We start from the raw sequence: 21,321 nt of genomic DNA on the forward strand, positions 1-21,321 counted from the left end.
ACAGGGTTATATAATGAAATGAAGGTTTGTAAACACCTTAATGCTACACAAATTACAGAACATATATACAGTTATTTATACACAAATGCACATAAACACTTGATAACTGATTGTGTTGGAGACATGTCTCTGTGGGCACAACAGTCTCTGATTTCACATTGTTTTGCCAGTCCATTTGTCCCATTTCTCTATTTCCTTGTCCTGCTACCAGACATTAGCCAGGAGCAGCCTTAAACCAAACTGGATTAGCATGGCTCTTAGTCTGACTCTCTTTCTACCCGGGGCGGTCCTGCCGGTTAGGCTGGATGGTTGAAAGATGCCGTGGGCTGTGATGGTCTCAAAGTCTGATGCTCTTAATCCAAAACACCTGCTCTCCTCTCCAATGATGATGACAGTACTTCTGCCATAGGTAGTACATGTTTAGCAGCAAAATCGAGAAAATCACAGTTAAAAAAAATACAATAGCATCATTCGGAGGAGCTACTGGCCGCAGCATCTTCATGCGGCACCTTTGCCATAGCAGTGTGTGTGATTGTGAAAACAGATGGGGGGAGTTAAGAAATACATTTAAGACCCTTAGGAACAGTATCTATCCTGCTGTTGCTCACCATGAAACTACTTCCAGTTGTCAGAGAAAGCAGAGAAAAAAATGAAATGGAAAAAGATGTAATCAGTTTTTGGTATTATAATTATTTTTATTATATTATGATTATGGGATGGGATGGGTGCAGGAGAGGGATGAATGAAGGCCGGAGGAATTGTGTTAAGGAGTGGGTCTGGGTAGGATGAGGTTCAGGGGTTTGGGTAGGAGGGTTGAGGTACAGGGTAGGGAAGGGAAGGGGAAGATGGAAGCGGGTGAGGTAGGCAGGGGGGAGGGGCAGGTTGGGGTTTCAGGGGGAAGGACACTGATATCTTCCCTGAGTTCAACCAGGGGCAGGTTCCTCCTCTGTGCTGTACATTTCAGTATGCACAACAGTTTTTCCTTCCTCTCTCTTTCTCTTTGACGGCTCCTGTTTTTATCTTCCATTTCCTTCTCTACACTTATCTTCATCTCCTCCTCCTCTTTCATTTTCCCCTCCTCCTGGACCTTTATTTTGAAGGTGATGTTCTGAAAAAAACAAGAACAGTATATATATTTTTTAATTTACATGCAAAAGCTGATTCTGAACCAGTTCAACACAAGCTGATAGAATCCAACAGGTCATTATTGTGAAGAAAAGTGATGATCTGAGGCAGTGTTAATGTAACTGGTTGATATTGGAGACCAGGCTCACCTCCAGAGCATCACATCTTCTCCTCCACTGCTCTTCACTCCTCTTCAGCTGTATTTCCAACTGAGCCAGCTGGTACAGGGTGTCCTCGTAAGCTCTGCTTCTGGCCTGCCTTTTTTTTAATTGGTCTTTTTCTTTAACCTCTTGAAGCCGGCTCACCTCCCACCTGCCTACTTGTCACCACCTGCTTCATTATGCTGTGTTCAGACCAAACGTGAAGAAAATATTTGCGAACCACATCAGTATGAACCCAAAATGAACAGATTTCTCTGTGATCTGACTGCAATAGATGGATCAGAAGGACTCCAAAATAACAAAAATCATAATGCCGTCTTGTAAAAAGGCTGAATTCATGCTTCATCAGGTCTGTCAGCCAGACGACAAGCAAACAACTTTAAAAATGCTTGTTCCCTGAATGGAGTTCTGCTATGCTGTGCTGTGCTGAGACGTATTTCCAAAACTTACCGGGCACCTGTCACTCACTTCCCTCCACGGCAGCTCCTTCTCTGTCCTGTCTTGGTACGAGTAGATGTGTTACTGTTCAGCTCTGGGTGTCCACAAACGGCCAAGATTGATTATTAGTGATTATTATCCTCTCCTCCATTGTTGTTCATGAATGTCCGGACATCAGCAGCTTTAACGTCATGACATCAGTGTGAACACCAATGCCGATAGGCTTTCGCAACACAGCATCACGCGAAAATTTCACTTGAGTTCAATAATTTCAACTCGCTTGATGCTATTTTTATCATCGCGTCTAATCGTTGACTTTGTATCTAATCCAGTCGTGCAAATAATTCATGTCCCGTTTGGTCTGAACACGGCATTAGTTTAATGTTGAGCTCCTGTTAAGCTGTTAGAATCCAACAGCTCATTATTGTGAAGTAAAGTGATGATCTGAGGCAGCTTATCTGCAGCTGGTTGGCTTTGGAGATGAGGCTCTCCTCCAGAGCATCACCTCGCCTACTCCACTGCTCTGATGTCCGAGCCAGCATGTCCAGGGTCTCCACATGGGCAGTCTCTCTGGCCCTTTGGAGAACTTCCTCTTTTTCTTTCAGAGCCTCCTGGAGCTGGCTCACCTTCACCTGGCTGTTTTTCATCTGGCCAATTTCAGTCTTCAAAGCTTTGTTTTCATCTTTGAGAGAGTTTATCTCATTGATGGCGGTGTACAGGGCACCTCTAAGTCCCTGCACAACTGAGGGAGGGAGCTGCTCAGGGTTCTGTATTGCAGTCGGCATTTTTTGGCCGTAAAAGGCAGCAATAGACTGCATTAGCTCAAATGACTGAAAGACAGAAACATACATACAGACTTATGTTGACAATGGATACACAGAGAAATACAACCTGTGCACTTACTCACACAATAAAATCTATTGTAGTCAAAGGACAGGACTAATTAAAATCAGACATATTCAATAAAAAACATAAAAAAAATGTTTAAAACTGAAATTTATCTGCTTTCTAATGATTTACTATGGTTTTTTTTTAAGCTTTAGACAAAATATGAAGAAGTAACAACAAATATTAGGCTGGACAAGAGAGACACAGTGCTGAAAAAAGTATGTTCATGTCAAATAAAAAAATCTTAACAGTGGCAGTGAACATTTCTCGTAATCAAAGTTGAGCTCAACTCGAAACGGTACTGTAGTTTCACAGTTCAGCACTTTCTGATGTACTTACTAAAAGTGAGAGCATAGGTATGTTGAAATTTCCAATAATCCAAGGTTTGTTTTCAGCAAAGACAAAGAGATGCGTACACGTCAGGATGTCGAACGTGAATGAGGTTTTTCTGGCATAGTCCAACATAGATGTTCATTATGGTGTCATCATTCTCAAATGATGGTGGTCATAATTTAGCATTCTCATCATGTGTTTTGAGGTCCTGAGAGTACAAAAACACCCATAGACGGTGTTGATTTGTTTATTGTCACAGGGAGTCAACAGACTTCTGCTCTTCATAGTAAGAGGCGACACTGGAGATGACAAAATGTTTTATGGTCTTACAACCCCTTAAAAACCAGTCAAAATTCATGACAATCCATCCAATATTTGTTGAGATGTCTCAGTGGGGACAAAAGTGGTAGAACGACCAATTGGCAGACCAACATCACCATCCCTAGAGCCACACTGCTAATCTATCTTAAAACGTGGAAAGTCCCCTCACGTATTTAATCACATCAGTATTTATCTTGTTATTTTCACTGTCTGGACGAATGACCCCCACAAGTTGAGTAAATGTAATATCCTCCATGAAATTCTGAGGAGCTGCATCCAAAATATTAAGTAACTTTGGGAATGAACACTGTTGCTTACTATGACTGATTTCGGAAATGTATATAATTGACTCTATCGCCACATGTGTACACTTATTCAACTTAAACAAGTTTGTCTGGACTGCCTTAAAAATTTAAGTTGAATGAATTTAAGAAGACATGTTGTGGTAATTTTGTTGTGATTCCAAAACAAAACACTTTTCTGGTCATGAAAACTTGATATTAATTCAGTTGTACATACATTTTTTAGTTAATGTAACTCACAGTTCAGTTCCTATAGAATTCTCTAGTTGAGCCAACACTTAAACAACAGTGCATGCTGGGAAGTCTGCTAGTATGAAACTGATTTCAATTTTAGATGATTCAACTTGTATTCATAAGTTCTGAAGTGGTCTGATAATAATAAACTAGAAACTTTAAGTTTAACTTGAAAAAAATGTACTTAATTTTAACCTATTTACGTTAAGTTAACTAGAAAATATTAGTTGATTTCAATGAAAGGACCAAGTCCACTCTCAAGTCTATTTGTCAGATATGCTGGAGGCAGGAGATGGTCAGCTTAACTTAGCATACAGACCGGAAACAGGGGGAAACAGCTTGCCTGACTATGTCTATTGGAAAAAAATCCCTAAAAAAACATCTAAAGCTCAACAATTGGTCTTGTATCTTGTTTGTTAAAGGTGTACAACAATTGAAGTGAAATCAAAGGGATTTAAACAGAAACCTCACTGTTATGTCATAATGCCAGAAAGTCACTGCTCCTGGTCAAGACCTAGTTCAGCACATAATTGCTTGTAAAACCGCAAAAAGGTTTTTGTGAGAATTAAACAAACAAGACATGTTTATTAGTGAACTTGAAAAGTGCATGTAGGCAGATTTTGTACCTTTGAATAGCAGTCTTTATGCTAATCCAAGCTATTATTCTCCTAACTCTAACTTCATATTCACTGTATAGACTTCATAGTGATATCGACAACACAAATAGTTATATTTCCAAATTGCTAAACTTCTCATGTAAGGGTGAAAAACGACATTCCCTGCCACTAAATTTCACACTAGAGCACCAGCATCAGGCCAAAACAAATGCACACTTTTACTCAATGAAGTTTTGGGGGAAGAAAAAGGCACTCTGAACGCACTCTGCTCACAAAACTCAAATTGAAGTGTAAAATTAGGCAATGCTGCGGCTCATATACGAATCAATATTCTGCTGAAATATTCAGCCTATTTCATGCCTCAAATGTTTTCAGAAACATATTTCAGTGTAGTGTTTAGCTGTAAAATAAGAAAGTTTCTTACCAGGCCGCCATGTTGAAAATGGATGCAGGGGGAGGACTCACATGCCTCAATATGCACACTCACACACAAACATTTAAACCAAATTATTGTTCAAAATCTCATATATTTACCAAAGCACATCTGTAAATAACTCCAGGTTGTTAGCAAATGTATAAAGCTACCAGCAAGGTTAAACTTTGTATGCTATTGATTGAATTTTATATACATACATACATATTATATTACAGCCGAAATGATTATAACTTTAGAAATGTGGCGCATTGGAAAGCAGGAAACAAACAGAGACAGGTGTGATTACACTATGTGGGCCAAGTTTCAGTCTCATGTTGTGTTCTTGGGATGATCACAAGGTCAGGTTGTCCTCTGCAGCTCTAACCCACATAATTAAAACTCCCACTCCAGTTTGTACTTGATGAAAGCATCTTCACATGCACCTCACAAGTTCTCACGATTCTGTGTCACGTTGTGATTTGCAAGGTTTGCAGTAATATGTCAAAGCCCACACATCCTCATGCCCCCTAAAGAGAAGAAGTGAAGAATACTGAGTCAGTAGATGAGTGTCCAACTGACGTCTCAATTATTCCCTGTACTGTAGTGCCGAGTCATCGCTTAGACAAGTTTTTACCAACGGCCAAGATTGCTTTTGGGACAGGGATGCAATATGGTCCAGAGCAATCTATCCTTATGTCAATATGTCAAAACACCATCATTCCTTTTTTATAATGCTGCTGATTGTTAGTGCATACCCTCTCTGACTGCACTCTATTTGGTTGATAGTACTGGGAGTCTCTCCCAGAAGCTTGTTATCATAGATGATGAATAGCAGACTAGGTAGTACCATACTGAATAACATGAGCTGTAATACATTTGGTTTTATTGGGCATTATGCAGTTTCTTTATGCTGGATCTGCAGCTTAAAGCTTGATTTAAGGTCCTCTGCTGCTACACGACAGCCACTAAGGGAAATGCTCATTGTTTTTTTATGTGCAACCACTGTCTGTGTTTTTAAATAAATTCTTATGAAGTAATAAATCTCAAGAAGCTCTATGAAAAAAGAGGGTACATGAAATAAAAAGATGTGAAATGTAATAAAACTGGGCATAATACAATACAATTACAGACATGTTATTTTAAGCTTAATTTACACTCGGTGAGTATTCATAGTGCAAGTGTAATGCTCTCCTCATATTTACATGAAATTTCCTGCCAGCAAAACTACAGCCCTTGGCTGTCGCAGACCAAATACTGCCTTGGTGCGGGCGTGCTGCTTGAGGTACTGGAGAAAAAATATATAATGTCATCCAAGAAGGCTGGTTTGAGTGATACATTCGTGTGGTTGAAGGCTTACCAGATGCCAAGACACTAGAAGTGGTTAGGCTTTTACTACTCTGGAGTTTATCGCTACACCACCTTATTTTCCCTGCAATGATCATTCATGCAACCATGTTCAATACTGGCCAACACAGTGAATTTGCTGTATAATGTTTATATGATCTGCATAAAAATGTCTAAAAACAACTAGACCAATGCTGTATAATTTGTTGAGCTATGTATTTCTATTATTCGAAATGTGTTCAAACCCAAAGAAATCAGCAAGCCCCCAGTGGCAGAATTACGTATTCTGTGTTTAAATGCCTTGCTTAAGGGTGCATCAGTGCATTAATAAAAGAACCAGTGTTACCATCCACAACAATCCCACTCCTCACTTTTACAACCTGCCTAGAAGTGAAGTACATATACCACAAGAGGAAATATTTAAACATTAATGCTATGGGTGTGAAGCCAATCTTTCATACTCTCAGCATCATCAGTCCAACACTGTGAACCTCCAAACTTGTCCATATTTAGGGCATTTATCCAACAGTGAATAAGAGTAATTGCTCCTCAATTATAAATTGTGTTTTTAATCATGGAAGGCTGGCACTCAGTCCAATCCACTAATTGCTTTATCCCTGAAGGCATCCACTCACACTGAAGTGATGAGCCTGCTGATGAGCACACATTATCTGTACATGGTTATAGATGATTTATAAATACAAAATGTGTTTTGACTCGTGCCCTTTGTGCCTCTGACTTTGTTCGCAGAGCTTACCTTCACGTGGATCTTCAATGAGTACCCATCGTACGTCATCCAGGACACGCGGCGATTTGTGTCCCAGAAGACGGGCAACCTGTACATTGCCAAAGTGGAACCTTCTGATGTGGGCAACTACACCTGTGTCGTTAAAAACACGGTCACTAAAAGCAGTGTTCAAGGGCCACCAACTCCTCTAGTGCTGCGGGTTGACGGTATGAGAGTTTTACACCACGTACTATACAGTAGTGGAGGCAGACTGATTTCGAAAGCAAAATTTGAGGCAGTGCAACTTTTAAATTGCAGGTGCAGTGACTTTAATTAGATGTAGTCTGGCAAGTTAACAAGTTGTCAGATGTTTCAGAGATGTCGGCTAACTTGTGCCAGCATCCGGAGCTCATTTATATCTCTAACTTGGCTTACATAATGAGAACTTTTGCTGGTTAGTTTGTTCATTCCTTCGTTTTGGACAGAGATGGTTTGGGAAAGAATCATTCCTCTGTGTTGTATGAGATTGAATGAATAGAAACTAGACTGACTGGTTCCGCTGCTCAATACGTCCTTGGTTAACCAATGTAGGCGATCACATTATCAAAGTTTTCTTTGAAGTTGACTTTTATCTGGCTGACTGGTTTGGAAAAGAGAGCCATGGGGGACAGGTGTCAGCTTCATGAAGCAACAAGCAGCTGCATCTAATCATGTTGATTCTTTTCATGTTGACGCAATCAACATGATTAGCAGATGTTTGTGGATATGTAAAGCACCAATACAGGCCTGGAGTGTATCGTATAGGAAATAGCCTTTGGATGCAGTATATTTCTGTTCAAAGAAATAGAGAAGACAAGCTATATTTTCTTTTTTCTAACACAGTCATGACCTAAATTTTGTTTTGATTTTGTTTCTTTGTGACCTTTTCAAGCCCTGAGCTGAAAGAATTCCCCTCAGACTTGCGTGGCATCATCTCTGCATTTCTCTTTGTAACTCTAGGTGTGATGGGCGAATACGAGCCAAAGATCGAAGTGCAGTTCCCTGAAGTCGTCCCTGTTGCTAAGAGCTCAACTGTTAAACTGGAATGTTTTGCACTTGGAAAGTATGTATCACTATGTATTATACCACAGTCATAACCACCATTTTTATGTGTCCCAATTACAGCCGCATTGGCGATGTGTGAAAACCCTGTGCAGTGATCTTAAGACTAGAACATTTCACATTTTAATGACTCCTTCTTGTGTTGTACACCCAGAATACACAGAGACGACAGACTCACCAGTTAAATTTCAGATTAATTAAACATTGGCATGCTTTATCAGTGTTTTCAGGAGGCAGTGGTATCATATATGTGTCTATGGCTGGGCTAAATCCCCACATCTAGAGTATTTTTCATTTTGTGGCCTTGCTGTGTGTTATATTTTCACGCCTTTAGCCCTGTGCCAACTATCAGCTGGAGAAGAGTGGATGGAGCCACTTTTGGCAGGAAGGTGGACATAAATAAAGCCAGCGGAGTTTTAGAGATCCCTTACTTCCAGCAGGAGGATGCGGGGATATATGAATGTGTGGCTGAAAACAGCAGAGGAAGAAACTCGGTGAAAGGAAAGCTGTCTTTCTATGGTGAGTAGGAGGATGGTATTCACTGACTTTGATCTAAAACATGCCTTACTTCACACCTCTTGTCTTGGGAGCAAAACATATCTTATGCCTTCAACTTGTCAGTCATCATCATCCATTTATAGCCTTTTACCGAATCTACGCATTGATTCATGACCTCAAAAGTTCACTGCCACTGCTGAACCTGATTGAAACTCTTGCAGAATAAAAGTGCAGCTTTGTTGTGAGTCCAGCAAAAAGTTTAATTTGTTGTCCTGCAATCTGTAGCTTTTATTAGAACCCATATATAACGGCATCATACAGTGAAATGTGGTAATAAATTAACCTATTACCAGTAGTTCATTTCTGACAAGCTCTTTATTGTGCCAGCGGCTAACACAGGGCTGCAGCGCACAGATTTATACCACCTTTCAGGGAGAGGTGATTTTTCCCTCACCAGCACTGGACTTATGGCCCATATTCTGAGAAAGCTTTTAATGGTCCTTGATGAAGGATTTTTATGGTTTCTCTCTCCATTATTTTGTAGTTTTTGCATTGATGATGTCCGCCCATAAGGCCCTGTGGGGATGTGCTTGACTGAAATCATCAAATCCAGATTTTTCTTTCCTGTGAAGGAGGATGCCTTTGATATGATAATACAGGGTTTTTTTTCGTGGCACCTGTGAGTAAAATGAAATGCTCACAGTACCTGTAGGTAGGCTGAGGATTAAACATGCTTTACTTTAAAGAGAGGTGCCTGTTCTTAGAGTAATATAGCATCACAGCATCAGGCCTTGAGGACTCGCAAGTCTTAAAAAGATGTAAAAATGGTCTCATCATCTTATGTTCATTTAGTAAGAAAGATCATCACTGTACAACAACTTGTAGCTATCACTGCCTCTGTACGATGTTGCATGGCCCGTGCACATTTTCTCTGCTGTAGTTGTGCGGAAGTCGTGTTTCTCCTTGTAAGATTTAAGCCCTGTCTCATCTCAAAGCCTCGCAGACTGGCTGGCCGCCAGGTGATAAAAATCTGTAATCTCATTTTAAACTGCCATAGACAGGAGCTTGTGGGACATCCATCAACTCTATAGAAGAATAGGAGAATCAATAGGGGGATGTGGTGTTTGCGACACCCAGCCAATGCGAGCACAGCAACAATAAGGGCTGGCTTCTCTTTCCATTTCCCAATTGTCGTTCTGTAGTTCCAGTGAATTTATGAAATTAGATCACGTTTTAGCAGTTGACTGCATATGAATGGGAGATCAGATTTGCTTTGTAAAGAAGCCTCTTGCATCATGTCTTATCTCTGATGGTCTAATTTGTAATATTGTTAACAGGGTGTCATGTAGTTTTTGTTTCTGTATGGTGATGTATTTTCAATTCAGTACTGCTCGCTTTTTCCCCACACATATTTATTATGCCATTTCTTCTCATTGAAAGTGCTTAAGACAACTTGTTTTTTGATAACAAAATATTATCTCAGTTCTCATATGGGTCTGCCAAACACCGCTTTGTAAGCTTTTTAAAAATTACTTGAATGAGTCTTCCCACCAAGTAAAATGCACTTCAGTCAATGCATGCAGCACTGTTACCGAAGATAGGGAACACAAAGAGAAAATAATTAATCAGCATGAAACGCCTTCATTAGGTTTGAGACACACTGTTGTTGTCTTTACACTTCCAGACATGGTTTCTGTCATTTAATGTATTTATTTTTTGCCTTCTAAGTTGACAGGAACACAGTTTCTAAACAATTGTGGAGAGTCAACACATTCACACATAACGCTCACAGCAACTTTATGACCTAGTGGTAGGAGAAACACAGGTGAAAGTTCCTGTGTGAGTGTACTTCACATACTGTATCAGCTGTACTCTCATGTCCCTGGAGAGAGAATAAAAAGCTATTTCAATTTAGAACATTTAATTGCATTAGTAATTATTATTAAATTATCAAAGTAATATGGCAAGGCAAGCAGGCAGACGGCCCTTAACTGCCTCGTTCCCCTTGACCCTGACAGGGTGTCCTGTATTTATGTGGGTGATTCACAACGGCCATAAATCTTTTTACACTGTCGCCAGAGATAAGGTGCTAGTCATTTATGTGACACCAGGACCACCGTCATAAATATAGGAGCATTTTCTCTATGGATTTCAGATGTTCCGTAAGACAAAAAAGGAATATAACCTGTGTTATTAGGTACAATACTAAAAAAGACTGACAACCCTTTTACTGTAGCTTCGCAAGAAATATTATATGGCCAGTAAACCTGATTCTTGTAAAAGATCTGCATCAGAGGAGCTAATTCAAGCTGGTTGTAGAGACTTCAGTAGTTTAACTTTTCACCTTTAACCCCACAGTGGATGATTTCAGCTGCTAATTATAGATCTATCTTCAGGTTAGGCTCATACAGTTGTTTTTATTTATATATTTTTCAAGTAGAGGTTAGCTTTGGGTTAATTGGAAGTGGATTTATGATTTGTGCCCTTGGATGTCTCCGTAATGAAGTAATTGACGCTTGGTTGGTTCATCGATTTTTTTTTTTTCTAAAAGTGCTGCGTCCGGTAATGCTCAAGTGTTTCTGTGGCGTTAAAGTGTTCATTTTCTATGTGCTATGTGACCTTGCAGCTGCACCTCACTTGACTGAGAAGCCTCAGGATGTTCAGAAGCGCATTGACGACACTCTGGTGTGGGAATGCAAAGCCAGCGCCAAGCCCAAGCCCTCATACCGCTGGCTGAAGAACGGAGAGCCTCTGGACCACATGGAGGTAACAGATTTTTCTTAATCCGAGTTTGTTTGGGTTTTTTTTGTTTTTTTTACCTTGTAATCGTGAAAACAAGATAATAAGTCAAGCACGTCCACCAACCCTTTCATATCACAGGGCCAAAACTCAAATATTGACTGTATTTCCAAACCAGATAATTAGTTCAAATTATGGCTGTGCAAATCACCTGCTGGCTAAGCTTCGTCCCTGGCTTTCATTCCAACTTCACTGCAGTATTTAATTTGCAGGCACTTCTTTGGATTCTTCGTCCACATATAACCTCAAAAGACACCATGTTAGTCACCCAGACAAATATACCTATTGTATATTGTACATCAAGGTGAATGAGACCTGTACTTCTCTTGAGAAAGAACATTAAAACAACATTAATTTGTGCTTTTCAACTTTAATCAACACCCAGTGTTATGAAGGTGCGCGACACTATCCTGACAACAAACACATTAAGACTGCTGGAAGCTGCACGGCTCAGTCTAACAGGCTTGTATTGAAATGGTTTTGTTATTGTTAGCAGAGAGTCGATATTATTTTCATTATAAGAGCCCCCAGGCAGTTGAGGTGGTGGAGATAAATGTAATTTAATGTGTAAGATGAAAGATGATAAAATTACACAACAATTTTAGTTAAAGGATGCACTGTTTTTTTGGTTTCATTTTGCTCAGAGGCAAATAATAGTTCCATCTCATAGGCTTGTACTTGGCAAGAACATGTCACTTTGAAATGGCTGTGTTTGCTTGGGACTAATTTTGGCGTCAAAACTGTGTGTGTGTGTGTGTGTGTGTGTGTGTGTGTGTGTGTGTGTGTGTGTGTTTGTCTACGTGTCTGTGTCTGTGTGTGTGTTGGAGGAGGGTGTTTGTATGTGTTTCGCAAAAAAAGCCTAAGTGATGCCATTTTCTGCCTGTCATCAACAAGGGACTCTGTCGACAATTTAGTGCTCAATCCCTCCTATCTGCTACTCTCAATTTTATCATTAAGTCTCGTCTCTCTTGGGAGGGTGAAAAATGCCTTATCATCCAAAATACATTTCACATTTAGGCAATTTGCCTAGTTTTTTGTTATTGTGCTGTTGGAGTAAGTGTGCCTTCTGCCTAAAAACAAGTGCTCCAGTGAATCACACTCACTGATAGTGTTTGGATTTGGTAATGAGCTCAACACTGGACTGTTGCTGCTTGGTGGACATGTCTTTAAATGGGGACAGGTGGGTTTTTAGTATTCCATAACTTGGATTGAGAGCAGAGATGATATCTGAAATCTGGGGCATTTTAATTGGGAAGCTGAATCACAATGGACTTGCAGTGAAGAAGATTACAGAGTATTGCATTCTAAATAGTTTGCCATTATGACACAGAAGTAGTTATCCACAAAACCTGTATGTTCAGCAAGTCAAACTTTAATCCGTATAAGTAGGCATTGTTGTCATGGACATTTCCTCTCTTTGTGATTTGTTAATTTTGAAGCGCAAACAAAGGTCACTTCCTCCATTTGCCTCCCATCCTTAACCACAGGAAACCCTGATCATTCCACCTGTGCATCTCCAGTATTGATTTGTAAATAACATTGTAAAAATTCCTTTGGTGGGTGGCCAAGGTAACATATTCTCTGTACATGTGGCTATATTAATGAGGTGGGGTGTTACCATTTTCAAAATGCCACCGTCAACAGCGGCAACAGTAAATCAATTTCCAAACCCAAAGGTCAGCGATGTAGAGAGAGGGGAGGAAGGAGAGGAAGGCCAAGGGGGCCATTTGTTATTCCTCATTAGAATGGATCATTCCTCCTCTCCCTATTCCACTCTCTCTCTTTCACTTTATCTCAGCATCTCTGGTGCTCTCTCTCTCTTTCTTACACTTGTTTTCAAACCTTTTTATCCTCCCACTTTCCCCTCTCTTTTGCTCTCTCCACCTCATTTTGGGTCCCCTCCAAGGGATTTAAATGGCGCAGAGGAGGGCTGTCACTTCAAAATGTCACCCCAGTGAAACAAAGACCCACTCACGGTTGTATTTTTCCACTCCACCACTAGCTCGCCTTCTACTTACATACATGAGTTTGTGTTTCTTGAGATATTCCCTCCCTTTTGACCTCCAAGTTCAAGGACCTGCCCTCTGAAGAGTTAATATTGTGGTAGCAAACATTCAGTGCAGCCATGAAAAAGATCATTACACCACCGGCAGATCGCAGAGCATCCATGATTTTGTTTTTCACAGCTCAATGTGAAAGTGCTGGTATCAGAGAAGAGTCAAACATAATTAATGACAGTCATGAAGTAGACGAATGCCACTATTTGTCTCCAATGTTAAAGAGATTGTGATGGAGCAGCCACTGAGTCTCTGAGGGTCTTCTAACAGGGCAGTGGGCACACAGACTAGCGTCGTGTGGCACCGACCCATGCACTTACACAGATCTCTTTCATCTCTTTCATCCCCTTGGGACCTTGCACTGTGTAACCCAAAAAGGACCATCTATCATCTATTCAAAGTCACTATAGCTCTCGCTCTCTCCCTCTCTCTCTCTCTCTCTCTCTCCCTCTCTCTCTCTCTCTCTCCCTCTCTCTCTCTCTCTCTCTCTCTCCCTCTCTCTCTCTCTCTCTCATCCTTTTCCCCTTGAACACACATATAAGCAACCAGTCATGGCCAAAAACCAAGGGACTTTTTGTGTTCCTGCTGCGTCCCTCCTCACCCAGGACCCCCTCTGGCGGTGGCTTTCGCGCCAGGTCAGCCGTGTGTCCATTGTGTGACTGGGACCTCAGAAAGTGCTCCCTCTGAAGATCCTCAGCAGTGTCGCTGACTGATGTTAAGGGACAGTCCTTGTCTTTTCAAGTGGCAGTGCTGTAATGATTCCAGACGACAGACAGACTGGCGGCAGGACCCTCTAGACTACTTTGTCAGTGACATTAAAAGGTCCAGCTACACTCAATGGGAAAGATCAAGGACAAGAACAATGAGTGCCGCCACACTTAAATTGACACAACTATAAAAAGGGAGCTGAAAGAAGTGCTGAACCTTGAAAAGGTCGAAAGGAGCAGAGGGAAGAGGAGAACTCTGTTCAGGTGTTGTTATTACTGTCTGTACACTGTGTAGGCGTTTTTAAATATTGCAAGTATTTACTTTGAAACTGTATTTTTTACCTGCCGCCTAAAACTCCATGATACTTGCAGGATTACAAAACAGCCTACGTGCAGCAGCTTATTCCTAACTAATCCCTCAGGGGTTTGATTTCAACCACCACTTGATAATGTCTCAGTGCTATGTTAAGCAGAGGGGGGTTACATCTAGTCACTGCGGGCCTATTAAGACCACAGAAAATTATCAGTGTTTCAATTATCAACCCCCCTGAGGAGAGAAAAAGTGTGGCTAAAGCTTGAATTAGATCAGGCCATTCATCAGAATGAACACAGTAGGCATCGTGGTACTTAAAACGTCCAAATATAGCCTCTAATTACCCACCTCGAAGCGGTTTTAGTCCGGCAATCTTGCATTAACACCCAGTGTGTGATACAGTTATGGCACTAATTGGACTGCTTATAAGGTTTCCCTAAAAATATGGTACACATCTCCTACATTAAGTGAGTCCTGAAACAGAAAACACAACATATCATCCACAAAGTTTGTGGTAAACAGAAAAATATGGATTTCCTATGTTTAATAGTTGTTAAGTTAATATCACACATTTACCATGAATGCTGGCTTGGTTTCAATTAAGGCAAAGCTGCAGATGCTGCTCCAAACAAGACTTACTGTATAAAAAGCACCATCAGGAGAATTTACAGTGAGCTTTTATTATTTTATCTATCCCATTTTGTTGATCAATAGAAAACAACAGAAGGACTAATAGCAGAAACTACTAAAATATAATGTATATTAAGCTAAGCACAAACAGTATAAATAGTAAAGTAAAGAAACACAATGTCCTAAAATAAACAAAAGTAGTGGTAATATTTTTGCTGCTTTGCTGAGGACTTTTTTGCAAAGGACCAGCATCAAAAGAGTTAACCTGTGCGTCACCATGGTAATTGTTGTCATCATCCTTAAAGTGTAAAAGTGAGCACTCACAACAGCGTTAAGGTTGATTAGTTCATTATATTGACAAAAGCGTAAAATTGCCAGGGTTTAAGTAGATGTAATTATTTTTCCCAATATATTTTTACTGCGCACCGACATCGGAAGTTGTACATTCACACAAAAAAAAGCAGAAGTACAATACTCCCTTTTATTTTTGTCAGAACCCCCACCATTGGTCCACCTCAGCCTCAGGCCACAGACAAAACAAAAAGAGGGAAAAATACAAAAGAGAAAAAAAGGCACACGATAAAGGGAAATACCGAGTGGAACTGTAGACATAAAATTTGAGGGAATTATGCTGTATATATACCTGGCTTGTGGAATTGAAATGCTCATGTATGTCAGAAAACCTTGTATCTAGTATGGTTATACTCTGTGTTCTGATTATATAATGGTATTGTTATGTAAACAGGTGTCTGTCCTTTTAGGGATTAATGTCAGATTTTCTAAAGGATCATCCACTGAATTGGGGCTGTAAATCTGAGGCCAGTTACCTTAACCTGTTATTACGTGCTTTGGATTGAGAATCTGAGGAATTTACCTGAGAGAGCCTGACTGAGCTTAGATCTTACCTGCACTAATCAATACTTTTATATTTACAGTGGATCAAACGATTACATGTAATGTGAAATGGGTTACTGTAGTGACAAAACCAGGGGGAATTATTACCCACTGTAAACCCCCGCAGTCCCCAGCAACAGACACAGTTAACGACTAGCTGGAGACCCAGATATCTTACCCAGGAGGAAGTTGCCAGAAACATGACTCCAAGTGAATGCTAATGTTGCTTCATGGCTGGCGCATGTACATGACAGGTTTATATGGAATTAATGTGTCATAATGAATGTGTGATTTTTTTCTTTTAGCTTTTTTCCCTCTTCGCCCAAGTGTTTAAAAAAATCAATTAATGGGCCTGTTTGTAGGATTTGGTGGGATCTAGTGGTGAGGTAGCTGATTGCAACCAACTGAAAAGTCCCTCTCTAGGGCCAATGTTTGGTTTACCTGTTATCGGCTACTGTAGAAACCTGGTTGTGCAGTACCAGCTCCCTTTTGTATATACATTAGCATGGACATGGGACGAAAAAGAGACACAATGTGATGTTGATGACAATACTTTCATTACATATTGGTTAACGAGGAGCAAAGTAATTTCAGGAGTGTACAATAGTCCCGTCACATGTAAGGTCCTGATTGGATGTAACCCATGTGTCTGCTTGGACATATATTCTGCATCCCCTGAAGCCTCCCGCTGACTGTTCACCTTGTCTAGACCTGTTTAGTGTTTGTTGTCAGATTAGCACAGCAGATTCCAGTTTGATTCCATCTGCATGTGTGTGTCTTCGTGCGTGTGTCTTCAGCAGGACAGGGTTCAGGCGAACAATGGAGTGCTGACGATCAGCAGCTTGAATCTGGCCGACATCGGCATGTACCAGTGTGTGGCAGAGAACAAGCATGGCCGCATCTTCACCAACGCTGAGCTCCGAGTCATAGGTAAGTTCAAACACACAAGACTTTGTTAGCTTTCACTTAATGTATTCAGTGGAGTTGTTCTCATGCCAGCTCTTTAATCACTGTTAGATTGGGCGTGATAGACACTTAAATTTGGCAGGATAATTAATGTGCAAAAGCTGCCAAAACAAATACGATACTAGTCAGCCTGGTGAAGGCGCTTTGATTAAAGGTCCACATTCGAGGCCGTATCTCCTACACACACTGTCACATTGGCAGAACATTTGCCACACATGTCTTCAGTTTTGCCAGATGGATCACCAAGATAATTTCACAGAAACATTTTTCCACTAATGCTCATTTGTTATCATTGCTCTTTTTTTTCTATTTTCTTGTATGAACAAAATTTAGAAAGAAGGAGTCTGTACAGCACATCTGAACGATTACCTCGACCTCCTCCTTCTGTTAAAATTCAGAACATAAAAAACTGCAGTTGTTTCTGTTCTTGAACAAACAGAGGAAAAAGCATTCATGTCTACAGTTCTTTCATGAGTAATTTGCACCAAAATGCACCCTAGTTCTGCTCCCATAATGAAGTGACCACAATGGATGCTGGTCAGCCCTCAGTTGAGTAGTTTGCTGAGAGAATAGTGTGCACTGAGAAGAGTAGTTTGCTTTGTTGGTTATGTATAATATTATTTAAGTAAATAAACAATCTGCTGATTATCTTTGTTTAATATTATGACATTTAATCTTACAATTCCATTTCTAATTTTAAAGGCATTAACATTGTAGATTGGATAATCTTGACTGGAGCCATGGTTTAACACCAGCTGGCCATATTGGCTATGATAGAGGGAAACAATTTACTCATTATTTCTTGCAATGATAATTCAATTTCACTTGCCTATTGACGTGATTTGCTGCTAACTATCAAAACCTCTGTATTTTTTAGCCACTTTGATTGTTTTGATTTATGCTTTGATTGTTCTTATAGTTTACTGTCACCAGAAAAGTTCTTATATCTCAAGCATCAAAAAAGAAATTGCTTCTTGTAAAGGACAATATAATTATGTAAGATGAACTTAATGCACAGTTTATATAGCTGACACAGGAAGTTGGACTCCAAAGCAATCATTAACACACAGACTGCAGAGTTACAAGAAAGGGCAATTGGTCAGACAGACAGGAAACACGAAGCTAAAATGCTGTAAGTATCTCAGCAAGAGGAGATGTGAATTGAGTCTGTATGTGCCTCAATACATCTAGTCATTGTAGCTTCTTCGTACACTATGTGGCTTACTATTTTAGAAATAAAGCGAAAATTAAATTTCTTTGTAAACTGTATTTCAGGTATTTGATATAAGCAAGTACCGAAAAAAAACAAAACAACAACTTTGTTTTATGTCCCTTTATAAGCACTCACAGCACTTTGCTGTGGCAGTTTGACACAATGGCATCAGTAAAATAAAGTATTAGGAGTCTGTCAAAGCACCTCCACATCCTGACGCGGCACTTTGAGGTGCTTGCGTTTAGAAACACACATAACTCGGATTGGCAGCTTGACACAATCTATGCAGGGTGTTTTGGAGCTGCTGAGCCTCTGAGCAGGTTTTAGTCCCTGTACTGTACTGTAGGTGTCTGAAACAGGTCAGTAAGTGTAGTAGTGAAAAGCCTTGACACCACAACCAACTTCACACTACACCACAGTATCAAAAGTCATGATACTAATCTGTTCCTGCTGTTGATTTAGACCAACACATTTGCACTTTGCATTCTGCATGCCTATATTAAAGCATAGTCTTTCAACATTATTCCGGTTTTAAGACTATAGTTACTGCAGAGAAAGCAGACACATAACAGCACATATTTAGTCTAATAAATCTATGGAAGCTACAGTTAGTGCTGCAGCTAATGATCAGTGAGTTTGTCTTTTAGAAAACTGGAAAGTGCCCATCACGAGCCCAGGGTGACATCTTGAGCAGAAGTCCAAAATCCAAAATCAAAGATATAATATATTCAAAACAAAGAAATGCAGCAATACCTGTTATTTAACAGGCCCTTACCAGCAAATATCTGGTCTTTTCTATGAATTAATAATAATAATAATAAATAATAATCAATTTTTTGTACATTTTTCGATGGTCATACGATCAAATTATTGACTACTCCATGATTCATTCTTCCTGAAATAAAGATGTATAGTCTTAGTTTCTCTATGACAGTAATATGAGTGCTAAACATCCAAAACAACACATTATGGAATTTCCTACTTGGTTTATGCGGTCCCGTTACACACTAAAGGATCCATTTGAAAAACCGTGTGTTGCTTCCCCCTTTTAATATATGTAAGGATAAATAGATTTTATTGAAACTATAACTCTTTCAACTCTGGCTTTAAGATACAAGCTCATATAAATCCAAGTATTCTGAGAGGACAAGTATGACAAGTATCTGTTGTGTTGACTGAGGCAACATTGACACTTCACATTGAGTGTCAAGAAATAATTGTTATCTGCGAAGTGTGCATGAATACATATGTCTCATTGTGTGTATTGTTGTGTATGCACGTGCACCAGCATGCGTTTGCTCAGCCATGTCACTGGCGCCAGGCTGCGTGTTCACTTTGAAGAGCTTTCTGCTGAGTCGGTGCGCATACAAAACAGCTCCAGACGACGGCGCCTTAGTAATTAAGGCCTAAAGGAGCAGCAACAAAGCCTCCCTCTCATTTTACATTCTCTCATTTTTGCTTCGGAGCCCAATGGCTTCATTCTTAATGCATAATGTCCTCCTAAGGAAAATTCATGAAATTGGAAAACCCACCTTCGTTCAAATAGAATGTCTTCTTAAAAATGAGGCACCGTGTCAGCTTTATCTCTCACAATGCGTAGAAAGAAAAGGATGTGAGTGCTGACCTACCTAATGGATGGAGCGACCGGTATGTTTTTAGGATGCTCCTTTGCTCTCATTTCCTGAGTTGCTCTCCCGCCTTTCCTCTGACAGTGAACTAAACCTCATCTCTGTTTCTTTTCTTCTTCCTCTACCTCTCTTAAAATACTTCTATCCCTCTCTTTCCTCTCATCAGCTATCGCTCCAGACTTTTCCCAGAACTTGCTGAAGGCCCAGACACTGGCCCGACAAGGTGGCGATGTCCTGATCGAATGCAAGCCCCGGATGTCTCCTCGGGGTGTGATTTCATGGAGGAAGGGGAAGGAAGCCCTGAGAGAGAGCCACAGGTACCTGGTGTCTTTGTGTAGAGCAGTAAGCGCAGTGTGTATGGGACCATTGTTTAGCTTGTCTGCCTTACTTGCAGAATAGTATTTCACTGACTTGTTATTTTATTTTTCCCTACTTGATATTCATGGTGACAAACTGCAAAGAACAGAGCCACAGTGTGACACAATACAATTTGAATTGCATAACATGTTCTGCACTCCACTGCTTTCCCCCTGTTATCTACATTTCTTCCCTGAACTCTATTGTACTTTGCTCTCCTGGCTGTGCTCAGAGCTGGTTTCTGCACTGTTTACTTGAGGTAATTGGCCGTTCGTAGACTGCGGCACTTGGATCGATGTACTGATCCATCAGCTCATTAGCAGCACGTAAGGCCCGGAGGGTCATTAGAGCACAAGGCAGACGATGATCCAGGCTGCCATTGAGACACGGAAGAAGCAGGTGAAATCCCCTAAAGGACTGATCAATGGCTAGCCACTGAACCACTCACATTCTTGTGTGATAGTAGTGGTGACACCAAGGGAACGAGCTGGACACCTTGTTTTATTAGAAATCGGGTTAAGTGCAGATCAATGCAATACCTCTGTGTGCTAGGAAGGAGAAGTAAAAGGAAAAACAAATGTTAATCAGACAAGAGAAACACATTCTCCCCCTGGAGTCAGTGATTGATCAGGATTCAGGCTGTTTCTTCTCACACGGTAGCAGTGAGGGAGATTTGCAGATATGGTGAAAGGTAGCGTTAAACAAAATGACGTTCACGTTATTGGCTTTTGCTAGAAGTGAAGCGCACATTATGTTTTCTGTGTTTCAAATGCAGTTACAGATCACAGGAACGTCTTCATCCTCTGAAATGTCACGAGATGATTATGAAGTTTTGCAGTTCTAACAAGCTTCAAACATTCAACAAGAGTAAATTGGGAGAAACAAAAACACCCTGATGTGCTATTACACTTTTAATTGCTGTTGCCAAACAAAGTGCGATTTGTTTTCCGTTGGAAACTTTCAGGTGTGCTTTCAGAATCTCTCATCATAAAAAACTCAGCACGGTCTACCCAAATCACTCAATGATGCGTTTCCACTCTCTGTTTGATAACATCTTTATTTTGTGCTGAAATGCACCAGCAGGAGGTAAAAAGCACACCTGCCGGCACATGTGGCGATGTAGCAGGGGTCCAGATTTCTCATTTGATATGGGATTAATTGTTCAACTGGCTCAGCAGCTTTTCTGCACCCAAAACTCTGGGATATCCATCCTAACCACAGTGGGAGTGCAGCAGGTTTAGTCATGTCTCACA

General features: G+C 40.4%; 1 protein-coding gene across 3 annotated transcripts in view; it reads left to right on the forward strand.

The window, feature by feature from the left end:
* cntn3a.1 (contactin 3a, tandem duplicate 1) overlaps positions 1 to 21,321 on the forward strand; it is an 85,047-nt gene that overhangs the window by 39,514 nt on the left and 24,212 nt on the right. For 2 of the 3 annotated variants that reach the window (XR_012179533.1, XM_073471172.1), the window contains exons 6-11: positions 6,929 to 7,132; positions 7,905 to 8,007; positions 8,341 to 8,525; positions 11,131 to 11,270; positions 16,702 to 16,834; positions 19,878 to 20,028. Coding sequence is in view for 2 of the 3 variants with exons in the window: in XM_073471172.1 (XP_073327273.1) it covers positions 6,929 to 7,132; positions 7,905 to 8,007; positions 8,341 to 8,525; positions 11,131 to 11,270; positions 16,702 to 16,834; positions 19,878 to 20,028 (916 nt within the window). In the remaining variant the exon portion in view is untranslated. The remainder of the gene's footprint in view (positions 1 to 6,928; positions 7,133 to 7,904; positions 8,008 to 8,340; positions 8,526 to 11,130; positions 11,271 to 16,701; positions 16,835 to 19,877; positions 20,029 to 21,321) is intronic. The other variant, XM_073471173.1, reaches the window with a different exon arrangement.

Source organism: Pagrus major, chromosome 7, assembly GCF_040436345.1.
Source record: "Pagrus major chromosome 7, Pma_NU_1.0".
NCBI lineage: Eukaryota > Metazoa > Chordata > Actinopteri > Spariformes > Sparidae > Pagrus > Pagrus major.